Genomic DNA, 22,189 nt, shown 5'->3' on the forward strand with positions numbered 1-22,189 from the left:
GGGGCAATTTTGCAGGTGGTAGTGAGAGAATCCGAGGAGGCAGTCATGAGGTGTGGGGGCACCAAAAATGACTGTCACACCGGGCGCCACCAGCGCTAAAGCCGAACATGGACACACATCCATAAACTCCAGGATAGCCACAGAGTAGCATGCAAACAAAGTGATAAAAGTAGCACGATGAGTAACCGCACAGCACGGTACAGCTCCACTCTCAACAATGTGTCACAAATGTAAGAGAGGTCACTTCCAAAGCCACTGTGGCCTTTAACGGAGAACCCTTACTGAAGCATCCACCCTCTAAAGGGCAGAGAGCAGGCACTCTGAAACAACATCTTTGCAAATGGGGCTTTTAGTTTCTCCATTTTGTGGGCGATGGACCGCTCATGGCAAACATAACTTTGTTAAAACAGGGAAAAGGTCTCTGGCTAACCCCTTTCAGGGAAGAATTGTAAAAAAAAAAAAAAAAGAAGAAGAATTTACACCATAATACAAAGGTTCCAACAGAACCACAACGAACAAAAGTTCTAAAACATTACAAATGACAATAGTTTACAGTAAACACATTACCACTGAAAGCTATACATTACTACAGAGTCTTTAAATATATGTGTATATCTGAAATGAATATATTGAAAGGGAAAAATATCGAAGGATGGCTTGTTTACACATGGCAGTATACATAACCGTACAAATCTACCAAAGCCATACATGGTGAGATGAAGAACAAGACAGACTTATGGCGCCATATGTGAACTATTCTGCATCGCTCCTTCTGGCTGCCATTTTGTCATTGTGGTTGAAAAATGTTTGTGTAGAGGATCAGCCTGTCTCTTGCATCCAATCACATGGGACCAGCCAAGTCACCATGGCGAGCCTCGGGAATAACTTCCAACACCCTGTGCACCAAACCCTGAGCTGAAGCAAAGTTAACTGGGGAAATAACCAGTCGCGGCCCGTGCAGGTAAGAGTGGTGAGGCGGGGTTGGGGGGTGGAGGGGATTTTGACGAACGATTAGGAGGGAAAATTAAATAAAGAATTAATTTTTCATCGTTATGGTCCGTCGACCCCCCCAACCCGGCCTCGCCGCTCTTACCTGTATGAGCCACGTCTGGAAATAACTTGTGGAAACTAAAGGTAGCCATGGTTTCAAAATCTCAACTTATTTTTAATTATAAAAACAACCATAAACAAACAAAAAATACTTCAACACCTTGATAACGTTCAGAAAATGGTCATTTTTTAAAGTAAAGGTGGTAACGTCCTGTAAGAGTATGGTTTCGAGGGAACAAGTTCTGAGCAGTGCAAAATTTTAGCAGCCACATTTTCTAGTGCAACGGTTTTACTGTGAGAGGGATATCACCCCCTTGTGAAACTGAGAAAAGCACACACAGCCTACAATGTGAAAAAGTTGTATTCTTAAAACAAACTCCTAGACATCATCATCCTTCTGCATGTCACGACGGGGGCGCAGAATGCTTTAAAATCATGTTTCTTGCTGAAGTTACTCTTTAAAGGGTAGTAAAAAGACAAGAACACTCAAACCCACTCATGTGTTACTCATTGTAGTATAAGAAGTGAATGATGGCACATAACAGGACATATTTCCCCATTACCGTGCTAGTGACTGCTTCCTCCTGCTGGACTCCATCCCGGAACCAGATGATGCTGGCAGCGGGCTTCGCACCGCGAGCACGGCATGTCAAGTTGTACGGTGTCCCAGCCCTCAGGAGGATCTCAGGTCCTCCGTCGATAACTGGATCTTCAGGAGGAACTGTTGGCCAAGGAGAATAAAGAAAGAAAGTTAAAGGTAAGAAAAGGGCATGGTGTAGCTGCTGAGCTGAAGACTCTGGAACCGGACATCTTGAGGCCGCATTATGAATATGGCGTGCAATTCCACCGAGATCCGCACACTTAAGTCTGGGTTCTGGGCACAAGGTAGGACGGTACACAGTACCACAACAAATGTGCTTTTCCCAGTGCAGATGTTATCCCGCCCTCCGCTAGGGATGGCACATTACTGACAGGCAGCCTGTTGGAAGTCACCAAGGTGACTTTCATTGTGCAGGCACTGCCTTTTGGAGGTGGGTCGACATCCCCTTTCAGGCCGGTTGGGTGAGTGACTACACCAGTCTTCATGGAGATGCCCGAGGCACCCGCAGACCTTTGTTCTACTCTTCCAAGGGGCACAATCATGGGAACGCATTCTATGTCACCTCTCTGTTGCGCACAAGCAGTGCACTTCCTGACAGCCTCTTTGCCTCTGCAACTCTAATATGGAAATGTGCAATAGATTTCCCCTTTAGCATGTGATAATAACCTCTTGCACGTTAGGAAACAGCCCTTGAGGTTACGCTGAAACACATTTACATCCAGAATGATCTGTATCGAAGAAGGGAAAGTGCATGTGTCTGCGGTCCCTTCTGTTATACCAATGTGCCCCAGAGGAGTGAAAAGTAGGGGGACTGGGACACTTTCCGTACAATGGCCCCTGGTTTCTGACACTCGCTTGGGCATTTGACCCAAAAAGTGGTATCCTGGATAAGTCCACTATCTCTTGGCGGCTAAATGAATCAGTAAATATGTACAATTGTGCAGTTTACGGTCTTGTTTCTGTAATTTATTCTCAACCAGATTCCACACATAAAACTATACTATGTAAAGGGCCTCTTGCTGCTCAAATACAGTGCTCACTTTAAAGTACTCCGCCACTCCATCGAGGTACATGAATGCTAGATGATAGAGATGATTTTTTTTTAAAGGCTAATTTAACAGTTATGTCTCCTGTAGGAATCTGCACATTTAAATTGGCAACAATCTTGCTTCTCCAGTAGTGAGGAGTTTCAACCATATCAACAGAGTAACACTTTAGTTCGGGGTCTCCCATCTGCAGCAATGCTTCAGAGGGACAGAAGACATCTCTGTACCGCCTTTACGCGGCTGCTCAACATCGACATTTCAGTGTATAATACTCTCATCATTAATATACAGATCACCAACCTTCTGTCACACAGTGATTACACTATCTAATGTGATGTGCTAGCATGCACCACAGGGGCAGTGGAAGGGCCAATGTCCTGTCATACCATAGACTTCCTCAACACATCCTTCCATTAGTTTCATGAAGACTTTAAAGATATGCCCCGGAACAACCGGAAGGTGTATTTTGAAAAAATTGTTCATCTTAGGTGTTCAACAAAATGTTTAGAAAGACGGCTTTGAGGAAGAAAGCCAAGAACAAAGCCAAGAACAAAGCCAAGAACAAAGCTTCTCCCTGGTACCTTATCAGTGTCACAGGCTCATCCATTTCAAAATATCAAAATACAATATACTTAGAGCAAAGGAAGGAAGCAAGGTGCACATCTATTCTCTGCACATGGGAACCCTGTGGCCTCTCCCCATTTATTGGGACCATAACCACTTTTGGGGTAGACAAGAATTTCACCTTTTCCAAAGTGGGGTGGAGAAAGGACATGGTATTGGTTTCTCCCATTGGTTGTCCTGTCCTCCCTTTTCCTTGAATGATCGAGCACAGACGATTGACCAAAAAGGGGTAACAATAGGACTTCCAATGTTGCTGAAGGATCATGACAGGACAAACATGACTATTCGCACCAGATCCATCATTTGAAGTTTCTGCACTTCCCTTCTTCACAGCTGACAGACTACTCAAGTGGGGTGAGTGGCCAATTAACATCATTTTTTTTAGACCACCCCTTTGAAACCAAGGAAGAAGAAGCCACCACAGTGTGTTATTTTCTCTCAAAGAGTCCTAAACTGGTCAAAGTGAGTGGTAAACCTGCTTTATCGAGCCTTGTATGCCATCAAGCAATCATTAACCCTCTCAGAGTGGGCCCGATAACAGACCCAGAAAGCACCACTTAGTCCCATCTAGCAATCCTTGCCCGGTTACAGTGAGTGGTCCTTGTGCAGCTCTACCAAGTACTGTCTTGGCTGAGTTCTTTCAAAACTCTGACATTACTACAGCCATAATGTCAATCCTCTCAACCCAAAGGGATCACATAATGGGACTCTGAAAAACAATTCCCTGACTTTGTATTTGAGGGCAGGTTCCGTTTAATGGGTAATCCCAATGAGAGTTTGTTTTCATGTATACAAAAACTCTTCTGTGACAAGTAAACAAAGTAATGGACCTTTAGAGTCCTTCAGTAAGAGTACATGCTCACTATTCTATGTCCTGAAAGGTATATAGTGCATCGGTGTCCAACTTGATGATGCACTGGCCAGAGCGGTCCCCGATTTTTGGAATAACTACTTCGCAAATAATTCCCATTTACACTCATTGTAACCCTCCCCTTCACCAGATCACCCTATCGATGGACAGTTCCTATATTCGCCTTCCTGTTCAGGTGTAATCTTGATGTTTCTGGTGAGGAGCCTTATTGTGCCAGTGGCTGGTCCAGCGATATGCAGATTTCTAGAAAATGTGACAGCCTGAAACTACAAGGTTCTTTCCTTTAGAGGGCCATGGCAGGAGACAAAGAAGCCAGAGGGCTGAAGGTACGATCCAAGGTATTATAACTTGGGGTACATGGCTTACGAGAAGCTGCACAGCAGTTGCCATCTTCCAACTGCATACTACCACCACCTGCACGTTGTGTACAGGTTGCAAAGCAGGGGTAAATGTTGTGATATACCATCTTTGGCATGGCAACCTTACAATGCGGATTCCCCTACCCAGGCCTGGCCTTTCCAAGCTTCTCCAATATTGGGAAGCACGATTTCCAAAGTCTAGATGCAGCATGCCATTAGGTGTTATAAACTCTCCCTGATCACCTTTCTGGAGAGTGGGCTCTTGCCAGAGAAGGCTCCTCTGCTACAGTGGAGGAATGTCACCCAGCTGCTTTTTTTGCAGTGAAACAGAGGGAAAATAAAATGCTAATAGCTTGTTTTATCATTTTATTTTCTCCTACACTGCAGCTTTGCGTGAGGGGGCGGGTGTAGGGGAGGAGCGGTAGCACTCTCCTAAGTGCGCAATGACTGCTTGTCCGGCCCTCTCGGGCTGGCCAAACAGTTTTGCGCACTTCGCATGTTCTCCATGCAGGCTGCATTACAGAACATGCACAGGCTACTGAGTGCTGAAACACTGCGCTCTGACCAATCACAATCAATGCTGAGAAGGCAGCGGTGTTATTGGCTAATTGGGGGCCTGGGGGTGCTTCCTGTATAGGCCGAGGGAGGACTACGGAGAAGAGGCGCGGCGAGGGTACATTTTTATTTTTTACTTAATTTTTTTATGCCCTCTTCCTCCCCACCTCCAGCCCCCACTCCTCTACCTCCAATCCGTGTCGGGTGTTGCTGGCTATTGTCAGCCTTGGAATATCAACCATTCTATTTTGCCACCATATAAGCCAATCAGTTCGAATATCACCGTTAACAGTCCAGGTGAATTATGTCACTATAGGTTTGTAACCCAAAGAGACTTTAGCAAACAAAGAAACATTCCAAAATTACCTTTGTTTAGGATGTGGCATCGGGACAAACTTTTCATTTTCACTGGATGACTCCTTTACATTTTTGTACAAAGCAGCAACAGGGGATAAAAAAGACGCGCTTTATGTAGGATTTTGTGGATGATTGCAGTGGGTAAATGATAGTGTGAGAGCGAGAAATCAGCAACAGCCCCTGCACGACTCTAATTGCCCAGGAGAGCTCTTTCTAATTATGTGAATATATAATGATCCCCTTGGGCACAGCGCATTATATTCTGCAATCGGTGTTTCTGAAGAAAAATACGTGTGAGGAGGAGGAATTTCAAAACAACCCCCCCCCCCCCCCCCCGGTTGAATTGATGGCATTCATAGTCATGTTATTGTTTAATCCCTGAAATAAAGCAGCATTATCCTTTGATTGTCAAAGACAAAAACGTAAGCGAGCTGTTTAACCTTAGCTGATTGCGAGAACCTGAAGCAGGCAGCAACAAGCCCAGTGTTTCTTGGGAGGGCCTGCTAGGTGGGATGGCAAACATTTCAGAGCTGGTCTGGGTTCCGCAGAGCAGTTTATTCCTGTTGTCATTTGTTAAGCATTTTTGAAATGCATTCCTACCACTTGTAGAGTCAGCGTGTGCTGATGACGGCTGGGAGCCGTCATGACCATGCCCGCGATAAGAATCTTCAGCACTGCGGTGGAATTTGCGCCGCAGTGATGAGGTTAAAAGCAGTGGGGTGATGCACATCTGTCATAGCAGAGGAGTCGCCACTGAGTTCTCTGAGCAAGGCCCAACCCCTTTCATGGCCATGCCCCTCGAAATGGTTAAATGTTTCATTAAGTTGGCAGCTCTGTGCAAGATAGGAGGGGGGGGGGGGTACTTTTAGGCCCGAATGAACAATCGCAGACAAGCCTACAATGTGCTGAGCCAATATAAACTTGAAAAATTGTTTTGTTACATGGACCCTTCAGACTCATTTGTGCTGCACACCATTGCACCATCTAGGGAGGAGCTAATTTCAATGTTATTTCCAGTGCAGGTTTTGGTTCCCAATCTGATCCTGAGACTGGCACTTCGCAGCACTAAGTGCAGCGCCTTATTTCTTCTCTCTTTTGTTTTGTGAACAGGAGGAACTGCCAAGCCTCAGAGAGGGACAGCTTAAATATATCATTTTTATGATGTATAAAAGAGGGGATGTTTGTAATCGCTATCCTCTAATATGCTGATGGTGCCTCCCATGTACCATTCCGATAGAGAAGTATATGCACAATTCACTCCCAAATCCTAATATTTCGGATTTATTAAAGGATATTTCGCTTCCATGTACATTTTTTGAAGGAATGCATAATTTGCTAAATTTAAAATCCAAAAACATGAAAAAGTTCTTCCTGCATTTATATACTAGGAACCGAACCTGTTCCAATAAAGGTGAAGACAGAAAAGCGCAGAATTCCATTCCTCGGTGGAACAATACCTCTCTGGAATGCCAGTGTATGCTTCGAAAAGCATACAAATATCATGAATAATGCAGATATGCATAATTAAACGGCTGGTGGGGTTTCACGGGTCTGCATGGCACCCTGGGATAACAACCATCGCCAACAGTGCATATATTGCGTTTAGGACTACCATAGGGCGGGGAATCCTAAATTGCTCCGACTGTAATGGATGCTACGTGGCCCTGTTGGGGTCTAATCAGAAATGATAACATTTGGTTGCTATTAATATTTAATTATGCAGGATTTTCATGTGTATTCAAACCACTTACTCTGAAATCCATTAGAGTATTATAAAAAAGTTTTCTGTACTAATAAATTACTATACTTCTCTACAGGAGTCTGACTGGCTTCCCTTACTTTCATTTTGGACTCTGATCATGGCCAGATTTGGGTGGTGCCAGAGCGACACCATCTTTCATGCAGTTCCTAGTCTGTTCTGGGGACCTTTTTGATTTGATGCATGTTGGCTTCCCATAGCTCTCTGCGCCATGGTCCTCCAGATTCACCTCACCGATGAGACCCAATAAGACTGACACAGGTCTGAGTTACTGTGTATAAAATTTAGAGGGGGGTGAAACTTGGCTTTATTCAGGCTGGACTGCTTCTATTGGGCCACGACTGAGTCTCATTTGCACATAGTTGCTACCTGTCTAGGACAACATCCCTTATTACGAAGCCGGAATCACACTGTGCCTTTACATTGCCACAGATAGAAAGGATTCTTCGTTACTACGCATTCGTTTAGCATGCAAGTCGTTATAATGACTTACTTCAGGGGGAGCGCATTGGTGGAGTGGTGTTGGATTTTAAGTCCAACAACTTCCCTACATTTGCGCAGACTTGGAATAGTAAATTATACTATTCCAAAGTCCAGCGCTCCCCTAAGGCAAGTCGTAGTAATTACTTGCGTGCTAAAGGAGCTTGTCGGAATGACGTATGTGTTCAAATACCGGCATTGTAAAGCCATGCGTTGTATACGAATGCGGAATTCAATCATACAACCACCTGTCTGGTGTGGCACATGATCAACAAAAGCTGGACAGGAATGCAGCCAAGAGTAATTGCCAGTGACTGAGATTAATGTAAGCATTTCATATAGAACTGTATAGTCAGGCCAAGGAAGAACTCTGCAGAGGCACCCCGGAAGCCAAGAGCGGTGGTGGAACATGGTGGAAATATCTTATGACAGAACACTGTGGCACAAAAGTATGCGAAGGACTCCAGCGTGAGCATATTTAAGAAGAAGGTAGAGTTAAACAGATGTGTGTAGTACACAGTCTAGAGAGATCAAACAAACAAGAGGTAAGAGTAGGAGATAGGCTCTTGCGTCTTTACCTTGGTAGACTACAGTGGGGGTCTGTTCTGGAGCAATACTGTGAAGGCCTGCTGCCAAACACACCAGGACAGGAGCAAGAAATGTTGCCAGCTTAGGAAAAGGGACATTTTTCCACCTGGTTTGGAAGAATAGATTCCTATGGGCTGTTTGCAAGCTGGTGCCAAAGCCTTGCAACACTGTATTACAAAACACTATCACACTTTTACTATATACAGGACTGTTGCGAGGGGTGCCAAAAGGCTCTTAAATCAGCAATCGTTATTACATCATAAGAGGAAATAGCCAGTAGCTGCCTCTCCTAATGGGGTGACAGGACACGTCCCCCTCATGTTTTCGCCACTATAAAGACGGTCTGTCAGGCTGAGCAAAGGTCAGCCTGACAGCCATTCTTTATTTTCAGGGCAGGCAGTCAGGAGCTAGATATGTGCTAAAGGTGCAGGCTCTTGAGCTAAACTTTGGGGGGGGCTGAAGAAGTCACAGCTCAGGTGGGCGTGGCCTCTTCCACCTGGCAAAGCTGCTCGAGGTGCTCCCCTTCATGACGAAGGGAAGCATCAGTGATAGCCTCGGACCTGGGCACTTCAGTTCTAAGCCCTTAAGTGGCCCGGGGAGAGTGTCAATCACTGACACTTCATCACAGAGTAGGGTACTGACCCCATCTCACTCTGTGACGGGTGAAGGACTGCAGCCAATGGGGGAAGGCAGCAGTCTTAACCCTCCTGGGATCTCCGAGGTAGAGCTGCGCCAGTATGATTTTATTTTTTTGGTATGGCGTGCATGAATATTTCAGCGTGAGTGTTGTGAATGGATGGGAGTGTGTGCGTGCATGTATGAATGCATGAGTGTGAGTGAGTGTGTGCGCGTTTGTGCCTGGCCGCCCCCTGCCTGCTAATAGTACAGGCCGCCACTGATAATAGCAAAGTGTCTTTTCACATAAGGGGTCAATTGTCATTGTCCAGCCCTTCCTTGCATGACCTTGCGCACCACAAGACAGTTGCAGGTGCAGCCTCTACACATGTCGCTCACACATTTCCTTGGTGCCAGCTTCTTTCTGAAGCGTGAAGTACTTATTTGCATTCTTTTTCGCAATTCGGGAAATCATAACTATAGTTATCTTTTTTTTCTTCTTTGACCAAAAATGATGTTAATGTTAAATTAGCTATACTAATTCACAACCATTTAAATGTTAATGGGTGTAGGAACACGGGGGATTGGGCGCATTGGACGGGGTGGAGTAGACAAGATAACGAGCTAAAAAAAATAAACAAGTCTGATTGTCATCTAAATATCTATCCTCGTTTCACCTTGCCCCCTCCCTACAACCATTCATGAAGAGATTTCATACCAGATTCTAAATTCTAGCGGATGTTGAGATAGGATTTATCTAGTCAAGGTACTAAGCAGTAATGTCCCGATCTAAAGTCAATGTCACTAGAAGGCTGCTGAAGCCCACCTATCTCTGAAAGATGATTAGTAATCACCAACTCGTTTCACCACGTAGGATGGGCAGATGTGTGGTTGAAATGTAGTCAGCCTGAGTAGTCGGTAATACCAATGTTATGCCGAGCAAATAGAAATGCAATGGACCAGAGTTGTATGCGGTAGGGAAGAACATTGCTGCCTGGGGTTAAACACGCCCTACATGTGTCAGAAAGCAAGTGCATGACATTTATATGAGGATAATGATCACTTTTTCTATTTATATGATTGCAAGCAAAGCTGATGCTAAAAAACATTTATTGGTATATTACCAAAACAATTTTACACATTAAATTTGTAAAATTACAAATATTCTTAGTTGATCTTAGTTGATCTTGCATGGTTGAAAAATGAAGATGCTACGGGATTCAAAACAGAAGATTTTGAGGCAGATGTACAAACATTACTGATTTCCTTCTTGTGATTCTCTCCGAATTGCAATTAGGAAATTGGTATTCCTAAAGGATTTAGGGATTCTTTGTGGGTCGCAAATCGACCTACCTCATGAATATTAATGAGGTATGTCACAGTTTGTGACCCATTACGAATGACAGCCATCACAGGGATGGTGGTTTGCTGAAATTAGCAGGCCACCAAGTATGTGATTGCTTTTGAGTACTGTAATATTTTCTTTTTTAAATGTAGCCTGTTTTCCTTTAAAGAAAACAGGATGAGTTTAAAAAGACAAAAATGTAACCTTTAAGTTTCATTTTTTAAGTGTAGGCAGTGGTCCACTTTTAAAATGGCGGTAAAGTATTACTGTTTCGCAACTGGAATTCAGTCCCAAAACAGTAATACATGCAATACTGATTCGATATTTCAAAGGGATGCCCGAAACACAACCCTTCCAAATAACATATCACAAATACTAAATGCGATTCAGTAAAACACATTACCGAATCGCCTTTTGCATTTTTGTACATTAGACAAAAAAAATCATCGCAAGTGTGACTGAAAAAATGCTTTGTACTTCTGCTCCTTTGTTTATTACTGAAGATTTGTGAGACACAACTTTTTGCATTAGACTCTGTATTAATGACTTATTCCATTTCATTTTTTAAATTATTTATGAGTTGAGTGATTCCTTTTCCTAAGTTTTGCATTTAAACTGCAGATTTAAAATGATATGAAACGAACAAAAAAAAACACATTAAAAACAGAGAATGAAGACATTGAACATCAGAAACCCTTACTTAGTACGGTGAGCTTGGCACGCCGTGAGCGGAGTGCTGCCTCCGTGGCTTGACATTCGTACATTTTATCATCATCAAGTTCCGCATCTCTGATCTCCAGGTTGTACTGGCCTGATTCTGGGGATCCGATGATGCGATACCGAGGCCAGGCTGTAAGGAAGAAATGAAGACTTGTAGAGTGGAATTAAGATGTACATTCATTACTCTTCGCTAATAGAAATCAAGTCAAAATGGCATTGTGATCCTGACCACTCAAGGTTTACCGTCATAACTTACATGATGGTCCAACTCAAAGCCAAATCAAATAGATGGTTGAATCAACATGGGAGCTTTCTGTTCCTACAAAGGAAGCCTTTAGGCTCCATCGCGGAGACTGAAGCCTCTCCTACAAATGGATTTCTCCATCTACACAGTTGCCCATTTATTTGATCACAAACACTCAATTCACTTCCTATGCTCAACCTGTTGCTTCTCATCACTCAATAGATGTTCCCTTTGGGCACTGCTCCAAAGCAATGCCTCTTGTTTTAATTAACATCTGCCAATGCAATTTTCCCCTTAACTCTAGCCCCCATGGTCAATTTCTCTGGCACTGAGGGGGGTCATGACATCAATTCTCATGGGACTCAAATATATGAAGTGAACTATAATTGCAATTGTGGTATCATTTTTGTCTACTTGGATGGCTCACGCACCCACAAAATCAGCTCGATGTTATCATCCTGCTCCATTGTATGTAATGGCTGATGTAGTACACAGGGCCGGACTCACCATATCGGGCACCGGGCAATCCCCCGGTGCGCGACACGGGTGGGGGGCGGTTTTGGGCCCCTGGGGGCCGTTTTTGTTACAGGGCAGTTTTTGAAGCATAGCTGCAAAATCGGACCTGTACCAAAATCGGCCGAAAACCAGCCCTTGGCAAAGAGCTCGGTGGCACCTTAACCTCAATCCCCCCCGCCCCCCCAGTGGGGAGTGGGTGGCGGCCGAGCACTTTGCCAGGGCCGGTTGTGGTTCCCAGTCCAACCCTGGTAGTACATATCTGTACCACAATTCTACTGCGGTTGTTTAACAAATACAAGAGCTTTATTCACTTAAGCCAAAACGTTGGTGGGACGAGGTGGATTTCTGGAGATATTCTCCCATTTGTTCTCAAACAACTTCGGCACAGATAGCGCTCTCCCATCTGAGATATCCTAGCCAATAGATTACTAGTTCTGAGGGACAACGGAACCAATAGCTTCACTGCAGGCTAGGCACTATGGACATTTTTAGACCATAGCAGTGGTAAAAGTGTGATCATTCAGCTTCATATTCAACTTGGGTCTTTTTCATCCTGATTAACAGAAATTCAGAGTGCCAGCAGTTCACATCTTTGTTCCTTCTCCCTTCATTCTGTGAGTTCACAAAGTGCTGGAAGGCCTGCTTGACAAATACTAGCTGTCCACCTTATTTCACAGTCTGTGGAACCATTTATTTTTTGGGTAATGTTGTGGTAGATATGCCAATTACAGAATCTAGTAATTTAAAGAATAAAAATAAAAATGGAAGCTGCACCAAGCTCAAATGTGGAGGAAAATAGCTCCACTTTCCCTGCTGAGGCATTGACCATGATCGAGATGGTGGTCATCTTTTCCAGACTCCGTTATGCTAATTCAGTTTATTTAGGTCTACCCAATATTGCTTTTCATATGTTACAAGTCATTTGCAATGAGACTGCATGTTTAATATATAAACTCCAGGGAAGCGAACAGGTCACCCCGCTTCTCCAGTACCTTCAATGACTTCCAGCAAAGGAACGTGTTCTTTTCAAAACCAGTTGCCTTTTCTTTAGGAGAGTAATGGGCTCACCTCTCCACTTTTCAGGTAAGAAGATGGGATAGTTCATTGCTCCACGCAACCCAACCCATGCCAACCAACTCATTACTCCAAAATGTAGTAGGAGCAGATCCGGAAGACACAACTTTGCAGTATTAGTTCTTATTGCTTGGAGCTCTTTGCCTGGCGGCATTCGCCATGAATCGGACTTTAAGCGATTTCGCAGAAATCTTAACACATGGCTTTTTAAGCATGCTTATTGGCTTGTAGGCAAATCCATCCATTGTATCTGTGCCTCGCAACTGATGTCTGTTTGAAGCAGCAGAAAACCATTGGTGAACGAGCACTTTATGGGTAAAATTAACATAACAAATGGTTAAAATGTCGCAAAGTATCTTTGAGAATCGTGGGCTAATGATGCAGCGTAAAAGACACTTGCATTCTTAGTAAAACTATTTGTTGCGTAGATTTCAGGTGATAATATTGAAGGACCTTTATCCTCCTCCAAATTCTAGAAAGAGCATCATCAATGGGCATAAATTAGGTAATTAAATCAAATATTATGGTCATTGCAACTCAATTCAATCTAAAGTTGAATTGAGTTGATTGAATGAGCCAGAGTAGAAAAGACAGCATTGATTATCCCCTCCACAGGCCGTATAATGGATAGGATGCACTTCGCGTATTTGCACCATAGCGGACCTTGAAACAGGCGCATCGGGCACAAACAGGGAAAGTACACCCTATTACATTAAACATTCTGCCCCCAGGGCAGCTGCGAACTCGTGCTGCCCTGGGGGCAGCGCATTCAAGTGAAAATTTGAGCGGCTTTGAACCATCTAGGTTTCACTGTGTAGGCGGCAGCCCACCAACACTTAAGAGGTGAGAGAGATCCCCTTGCAGGTGGGTGCAGTGAGTAGCTGCACCTGCCTGAAAGGGGGACTTCTGGGGTGTCCATACCCCTTCAGAGGACTCAATGTCAGTGCGCACCGGACAGCTTCTTTGCCTCTGTGTCGGCGTTTCGGACATAATCCATACTGTGGGGGGGCGATACTACGTTCTGCACCTAGTCGCACAGCAAAAAGTGAAAATTATACATTTAGATTCTTCCTTTTAATTCCATACTTACTAGACACTTTCATCAATTTTTTACAATTGAACCTTCAAATCCACAAGATGTGTCCAAATGGGGAATTGGGTTATATCTGCAGACATATAAGTAGTTTTCAGTGACTCCTGAAGAAGGGCTTGTTTAAAAGCCCGAAATGTATTGGCTTTTTATAAACAAATTGCTGCTTTGGGCGTATTTTGCGTTTTGATCGTGTTCTTGGTAGAGGCCTGGATGGGCACAACTTTAACATGGGAAGCATTCAAAGAGCAGGACTTCGTATTTGTGGATTTCAAGGTTCAATTGTAAAAAATGGATTAGAGTGTGTAGAAAGTATGGAGTTAAAAGGAAGAATCTAAATGTATAATTTTCAAGGTGGTGTGAATACACTTTTTGCTGTGCGACTGGGTGTGGAATGAAGTATCGCTCCCCACAGTATGGATTTTATTGGTGTGCCACCAGGGCAAGGCACATTCCCAGCATGCATGCAACTTTCAGATGATCTTTTGAATATATGGACGAAACAAGAAAAGGAACAGTGTGCATACCACCACTGCGACCGAGTCTCTGATATGGCACAGGTGCAGAGGCAAAGGGATTCCCTCATTTGCACGAGGCCGCACCCCCATGCAAATGAGGGAACGCCCTATGTTTGATAGCCCTGGTGTTACACGTGAACCACCACTATCTGTATTATAGTAGGGGCTGCACAAGCTGCAGTCCCTTCTATCATACCAAAGTGCCACAGAGGTACTCAAAGTGGGCACTGATGCCCGTTGTGCCCCCGGGGCACTTCCATAATACGCCCCCATTTGTTCTTGTTTGGCAGACCAGTCAGGCTTTCAGCCATGGTCTGTGATTTCAAGTCATGTTTGGTATTTGTGCGAAGCAAAGCTAGGCCAAAGAGCAATGGATCCCCTTCTTAAAATGGCAATAGGCTTCTTGGGTACATGCACAGCGTTTAGTGGACCGCTCGGGCAAGCAGATCCCAGTCACTTTCATGAATCGGAGGTATGGCTACTGTTTCGTATTGAAGACCAGTCTGAGGAAAAGAGAATTGTTATTTGCAGCTTCCAGCGAGCATACCAGCGTGTCAAACACATGACAGAGCCATTTGCAACAATACATTGAGTTGGGTAGACCCATCTGCAAAATCAAAGAGGGGGAAGACACATGTATACTGTGCCATTGCGCATTGCCAAAGTATATTAGCAAAGCAGCCTGCAAATGCGTCTGAAAAAAGTCAGGGGACTGAATTATATGAATAAAAAACAAAATCACAAAATTCATAAATGCCCCAATTAGTAGACTTCAAATGACATCACAAATGACAGCCGGGAGTAAAAGAGTGATGATATCACACAACACCAAATTGATCCGAGTAAACAACTATTAGTAATTGTGCATATGGCTGGCTTTCCTTTCTGGGAGCGAGGGACCCTTTTCAAATCTGATCACACACAAAGATGAAAAACTGTTTTTGCCAACCTGCTATTTCTTCTCATCACTTAACATTCGTTTGAAGTAAATGCAATTAAAAAAAGGTGTAAAAGTGGGACAGGCGGAAAAGTACTGCTTATTAATCTTTGATCCACTCTGTCACATTCCTCCAGAAAGACGAAAGTAAAGGGCTAGGACCAGACGACACAAATATGTGAATATTCGCTTGCACGTAGCTCTTTTTAAGCAGACTTTTTCGGATGCTAGCTTAGCTTGGCATATTTATTGCTTGAGCACCATTTATACCAATTTCTACCTCACAACATTAGGCTTCCGAGTTAATTACCAATTCACCTGTATTCTGCCCTTATCTCTCATCAGTACTTTATTTTATCAGTATTTTGCTATGTTGCCCACCACACCTGCTACTGGCACCATTATTGGTCACTGGGTACCAAACCACTGTGCACACAATGACCTTATGCTTCACCGGTGTAAGCAGTGCGTCATCAAAATCTTGAATTTCATCATCGATTACAAACTAAACTAATGTACTTATTTTTATATATGGTTTTATATATTAAACACACAATGATGTGCTGAAATATATAAAACTATACACACATATACATGTATTTAATTAACTGTATACATATATATATATATATATATATACACACACAAACACACACACATGTATTATATATATATATACACACATATATATAAAATATGTGTATGTATATATGTGTATACACATTTATATAAAACATATTTTATAAACACATTTTCTAAAAATCCAACAACCCCCTCAATCCTGACTCACCCAAAATTACCCTTGGCACCCCAAACCCCCTACCCACCCTAAAATTACCCTTGCCATCCAAGACGCCTACCAACCCTAAACCCTAAAATTACCCTTGCCACCCCGAAACCCCTACCCATCCTAAAACCTAAATTTACCCTTGCCACCCCAAAACCCCTACCCACCCTAAATCCTAAAATTACCCTTGCCACCCAAAAGCCATAGCCACCCCAAAACCTCTACCCGCCCTAAAATTACCCTTGCCACCCCAAAATCGCTAAACATCCTAAAATTACCCTAGTCATCCAAAAACACCTACCAACCCTAAACCCTAAAATTACCCTTGTCACCCCGAAACCCCTACCTACCCTAAAACCTAAATTTACCCTCATACCCCAAAACCCCTACCCACCCTGAATCCTAAAATTACCCTTGCCACCCAAAAGCCATAGCCACCCTAACCCTAAAATTACTCTTGCAAACCCATATCCACCCTAAACCCAAAAATTTCCCATGCCACCCTAAGACCCGTACCAACCCTAAACCCTAAAATGTCCCATACCCACCCTAAAATCCCTACCCACCCTAAAACCTAAAAAGTACCTATGCCATTCCTAAACCCATACCCACCCTAAAATTACCCAGACCACCCCAAAAACCATAGCCACCATAAACACTAAAATTACCCATGCCACCCCAAAACCCTACCCACCCTAAACCCAAAAATTACCCATACCACCCCAAAACCTATTCTTACCTAGTACTTACCTTTGAAAAGCATATCCCTTTACTATTCATGCCTTTACAAAGAAATTTGTTGTAAAGGCATGCGTTGTACAGGCTTATGCATTGTAAAAAATTGCGCTGTGATCATCATGCGTTGTTACAATGCATGCGTTGTAACGCTTGCGCTGTAATGGCATGTGGGGTAACAGCCGCGATGTAATTGCTTTTCCCCTTCCAGTTTGTTGCCATGTCAATTCAGCGCAGATATTTTGTTGATGTACAGTAGTTTGAAGTTTACTTTACCATGAAAAGTGGTCGATTAAGCCTAGAGAAATTTTATGGCATGAGCAAATTGAGTACTTGTCTAGGGCGCCCGCCATCCAAGGGCCACACTTCTATGTATTTTTGTATCTCAACCTTCAAGGTATAATTAAATATTGCTAGGCAACACATGGTTGACTAGGTAGAAAATGAGTAATACAATTCTGTATGCTCCAAATAGGGGCCCCCAAAATAGTTCTTGCCTGGACCCCTAAAATCCTTTACATGACACTGCTCATGCTGTGTTTCACCTTATTTTGGGGGGATTCTCATTTTGGCAATTGAGTATGCAGGCCATCTGAGGATGAAAGCATTACCATAATCGCACCTGAGATGGACAGGGGTTGGATAACAAATTGGTGCATGCCTAGGGCAAGACAGGTTTTTATATTCTGTAGTAGTAATAGTTTGGGGTTAGCAGAGGTGATTCACTTGGCTGCCTGCCTCGCGAGGGGAGACTAAGCCTGTGCTTACCAGCTTGAGATTAGATACTTGGTATTCTGGATTTTAAAGGGATTATGTACCTGATCACTTGGTCATGGGTATATGGTGCTCTATAGATGTTCTAGATGCATGATGACCGACCATCCACTCTTGAACAACTACCAGATCGGATTTTAGGGAGAAAAGCTAAGCCAACTGATTTTATTAAGATGTGCGTTCTCTTGTGATAAAGTTCAACTTTTTCCATCAGTTCTTCTAATAACCTTGTGTGTTCCTTTGAGTTTACGTTTGATGATTTTTTATCTCAAATAGTCTCTCTAATCAAATGCAGTTTGTCCCTATAGGTGATCTCAATATTCGGAAATTTCTTCAGCTTCCAGAAGGCGGTACATGGAGAAAAAAAAATCTCTTTATTCAAATCAGAGGAAATCTGTTAACTCCTCAATTTGTATTTAGAAGTCTGATGTCCATTCAAACTAATTTCCCCAGAGATCTTTCAAGCTATCACTATTGTGAATAAACAGTCGGACCCGTCAACTGGTTTGATCACACCTCAGATACACAAACCTTTATTTCAAGTTAAGACACTTTCCATAGATTACTGGTATATTGCTCACTAAACACCATTTCCGTTCAGGAAGTCTTTTTTGATGAAAACCCTTAGACATCCCTAACTACTCTTTGAACATCCTAAGACTGATTATGAGCTTCTCCTGCAATTTGAATGATCTTTTCGTCATGATTGATAGCCAACCTAATATACACTCAGGCTTGCTAAGGCCACCCTTCGCAGATTTTCCTATTTACCTGCGACTTGTACGCCATCACTGGATCTCTTATAACTGGAGCTCAACCTCAAATTACTCTTATCAACTGGATTGACCTTCCTTTTCTAACATAGGGTATTACACTGTTTTTGTGAGCTTCATCTCGTCACCAAAGATTACCTGATTTCCTCTGAAGTAATGGTTTAAATTGCTCCAGAATGCACCATCATCCAGACTGCTCGCTCATTCACTATCGCCACAAAGGTGTTCTTTGTTTCGCTTATTAGAACCATACTTCCTTCCACGTCACTGCCCTCCAGACACCACTGTTACAACTCTGGTAAATCTTTAAGCAGTTTGCTAGAAAATACTTACCATAAAGATTACAGACCATATTGGTACCTGGGCAATGTAGAGGCTGGAGGGTCCTACAGCGATATATACACTCACTATTACCTTTTTAATTTTTTCTTTTGGACTGAAACATTCATTCATTCATTGTTGCTCCTTCCTCTACCGGGCAACCCTGACTTTTCATGTTTAAATTACTTCTGGTCACAGTGTGTGATCAATACCTTCGCTATAAGAAATCAGTTAATTCAATAGTTTGTCACCTGTCAACATTGCACCCATCTGATCTTACTCAACCTGCACCAAAATACAAAATAATGATATTCATCAAATTGATTCCCACAATTACAAGAGGACACCATTAACCGTGATACATTAAATTAATCCCCAATAATCTCCTTTGCTATCTGCTGTTTTACCGAAATATCACACTAGACAATAACAATGAGTGATTGAAATGAATACCACATTTTTTAAACAAGGTTCAACAAAGTGTTTTGAGTTCCTATTCCAGCAACTCGTGGTCACTCATTTTTGGCAGGAGTTTGGATACTGTCAAAGGTTTATGATCCCAAGCAACACACAGTAATACTTTTTTTCCATTCCCATAAATTCACATCACAGACAGCGGACACTTAAAAACAAACCATTTTTTCCATGGTACAAATTAAGACATGGCTCTCACACATTTAGAGTTAATAGTAATGGGTGGAGGATTTTGAAATTGGAATACTAATGGACAGACACAGAGAAACATGAACATAGCATGTTCACTATTGGTACCCAATAAATACATCAAACCACTCCCTATGTAGGAGGCAAGATGGCGGCCGCTTAGGACGGCTGAGCGGCAGCGCGACTGGAGAGATGCCGGTTATTGCTATAACCCATATTCGAGACTAAACCCAGCACCTAGCTACTGTACAAACGTGTATCCCTGCAGTTTGTAAAGGATTGGCCCTGGAAAAACGGAGATTTTGAACTCGCCGTATGCCCCTTACCTGTGATCGGCCGCTCAGGCGGTTCCTACGAGAGCTGACACAGACCGCGAGGAGGGTTGCGTCAGGAGGCGTAACAGGGGGAGGTCTAGTTGCGGAGCTCGCGGAGTTCGCCGAGTGGAAGCGGAGCTTACGAGGCGGGCGGCGCTTGCTCCACAGGTCTCGGCAGCAGCTTCTGAGAACGAAGAAAACGAGCCCTCAGAGGGAAGCAGAGCCTAAAGGATTACTGAGAAAGCTGGAAGCTGCAAAAGAAGAGGAGGAAAGCGACTGGGACATTAAAGCTAGCGGTAAGGTGCACTTTGGGGATAAGGAGAGGAGAAAAGAGATTATGGCTCCAAAAATGAGTGCCAATGCGAAAGCAGCTGCAAAAAGGAAAGCTGCTGCAGAGCAGGCAGAGCTGCTATTGGAAAAGGGGGGAGATGGAACAAAAAGGAAGAATAAAAGTTTAATATCCCCAGTTAAAAAAACAACGCAACAACAAGGAGCAGTGAAAGTTAATCATGGCACTACCCCAATATCGAATATTTTTCAAAAGATAAGTAAGGATAAAGAATCTACTGGTGAAGCGTTGGAGGATTCGGAAGCAGGGTTTACAGAGAAAGACAACCCGAAGGGGAAAAAGATGGTCGAACAGGACCTAGCTTTACAGAGTCAGCTGCTGGATTTAGTAAATAAAGAGAGGGACGGTAATGTGCAGGTACAGGGAGTGGAAAGAACTGAAAATCCCACTCAGTCATTATTTCAGCCTTCACCTATTAAGTCTACTAAGCCGGTACTAGACCCAGCCATAGAAATTCCAGTCCAGGAGCTGGAGGAGGAATTGGAGCAGGAGCTCACTGAGAATGCAGAAAATGCAGAAAACTTTGAAGATAAAAAAGAGGCTCCGAGTGAGGCCTTCTTCTCACTCTCAGAGGGAGGGGAATGGTCGGATGAAGATGAAGGCAGCCTGGACCGAGAGGATAGTGGCTCTGCCTCTGAAAGTGATCCTGATAAGGAAGAGATTTTACCTTCAACATCAGCTGGAAAATCCAATATAGGGCCAGTAGTATGTGGTCAGAGACGTGATCAGCCTCAGCTTAACCCCCTAGTGGAGAGCCCTGGAGGAGAGACAGCACAGATGTCTCTGCTGGAGGTAATACATCAAGAAATACTGGCACACAGAGAAGAGGCCCGACAAGAGAGTCGCAAATCACAAGCTGCAGCCAGGAAAATACAAGGAGCGGTAGGAAAATTGGCTAGAGCATGTACGAACTTGGGAGAACGGGTGACCAATCTTGAAGAAAGAATTGTCACGACAGAGTCGGATACGACAGCTGCTTCGCGCAAAGTGGATCAGCAAGGCGAACAGCTGATCGATGTGCAGTGGAAACTTGAGGCGTTGGAGAACAGAGCAAGACAAAATAATCTCCGCATTCTTGGAATACCGGAGGGTTCAGAAAATACGGACACAAGGGCCTTCGTAATAAAACTTTTTTAGCATGCTTTCACCGAGCTGAAGGGTTGGGATTGGGCGAAGGAGATCCAGAGGGCACATCGTATCCCCGCCAAAATTCATAAGAATGCTAAAGAGGGAGACAAACCTAGAGCGATTTTAATTTTCCTTGGTAATTTTAATCTGAAACAGGCAATTTCAGAAAAAGCAAGACCGGATTCAAAAAAGAATGTTGATGGCTTTTCTTTCTTTGTCCGACCGGATTTTTGTCATGTTACAGTGGAGAGACGTTGGAGACTTAGACCGTTTCAGGACAAGGGCATGCAAGCATATCTAATTAATCCGGCACAATTGAAAATAATTAACGGTGGGAGAACCTTGTATTTTTCATCGGAAATCAAGGCAAAGGAATATCTCGATTCTCAAAGCTCCTAGGTTGTATTATGGATGTGACTAGATAGAGCTGTACAGGGTGTTGGTGTAGGTGTTGCATAGGTTTAAGGAGACAAACGGGTCGAAGGTTCCATGATGGCTATTATTGAATCTCTTCAGTTAGCACCGCAAACCATCACATGCACAGACCACTGGGTCTGAGCGCATCTGAAAAGGGGACGAAGGGGGGGAGAGGAGGGGGGGCAGAGGGGCTGGAGGGGAGGAGGGGTGGAGTTGGGGGGGGGAGGGGAGGGGAGGGTAGGGGGGCAGTGGTGGTGGGGTGTAAAAAGGGGGAAAAAAGCATTGAGATGAAAAAGGGCCAAATATCGGTATGTGACAGACTTATGGATACAATCAGGATGGAGTTAAAAAAGGACAATAATGTCAGACATTAAGATATGTACTATTAATGTAGGGGGTCTAAATGACTGGAAGAAGAGACAGAGATTGAGTCAATTTGTGAAGTTTAACAATATTGATGTAGTTTGTATCCAAGAAACACATTTACCTTGGGCTAAAAGGAACTTATTGAATATCCCAGGTTATAATTTGCTAGGCTGCTCGTCACAAACATCTACAACAAGGGGGGTTGCCATTATG

At 43.5% G+C, this 22,189-nt stretch overlaps 1 protein-coding gene across 1 annotated transcript in view; it reads right to left on the reverse strand.

Moving 5' to 3' along the window:
- KIRREL1 (kirre like nephrin family adhesion molecule 1) overlaps window positions 1-22,189 on the reverse strand; it is a 166,386-nt gene that overhangs the window by 98,111 nt on the left and 46,086 nt on the right. The window contains exons 2-3 of the mRNA XM_086945329.1: window positions 10,951-11,100; window positions 1,614-1,771 (exon numbers count right to left, since the gene is read on the reverse strand). Coding sequence (XP_086801455.1) covers window positions 1,614-1,771; window positions 10,951-11,014 — 222 coding nt within the window. The 5' untranslated portion in view covers window positions 11,015-11,100. The remainder of the gene's footprint in view (window positions 1-1,613; window positions 1,772-10,950; window positions 11,101-22,189) is intronic.

This window comes from Lissotriton vulgaris, chromosome 12, assembly GCF_964263255.1.
Source record: "Lissotriton vulgaris chromosome 12, aLisVul1.2, whole genome shotgun sequence".
In the NCBI taxonomy this organism is placed as follows: domain Eukaryota; kingdom Metazoa; phylum Chordata; class Amphibia; order Caudata; family Salamandridae; genus Lissotriton; species Lissotriton vulgaris.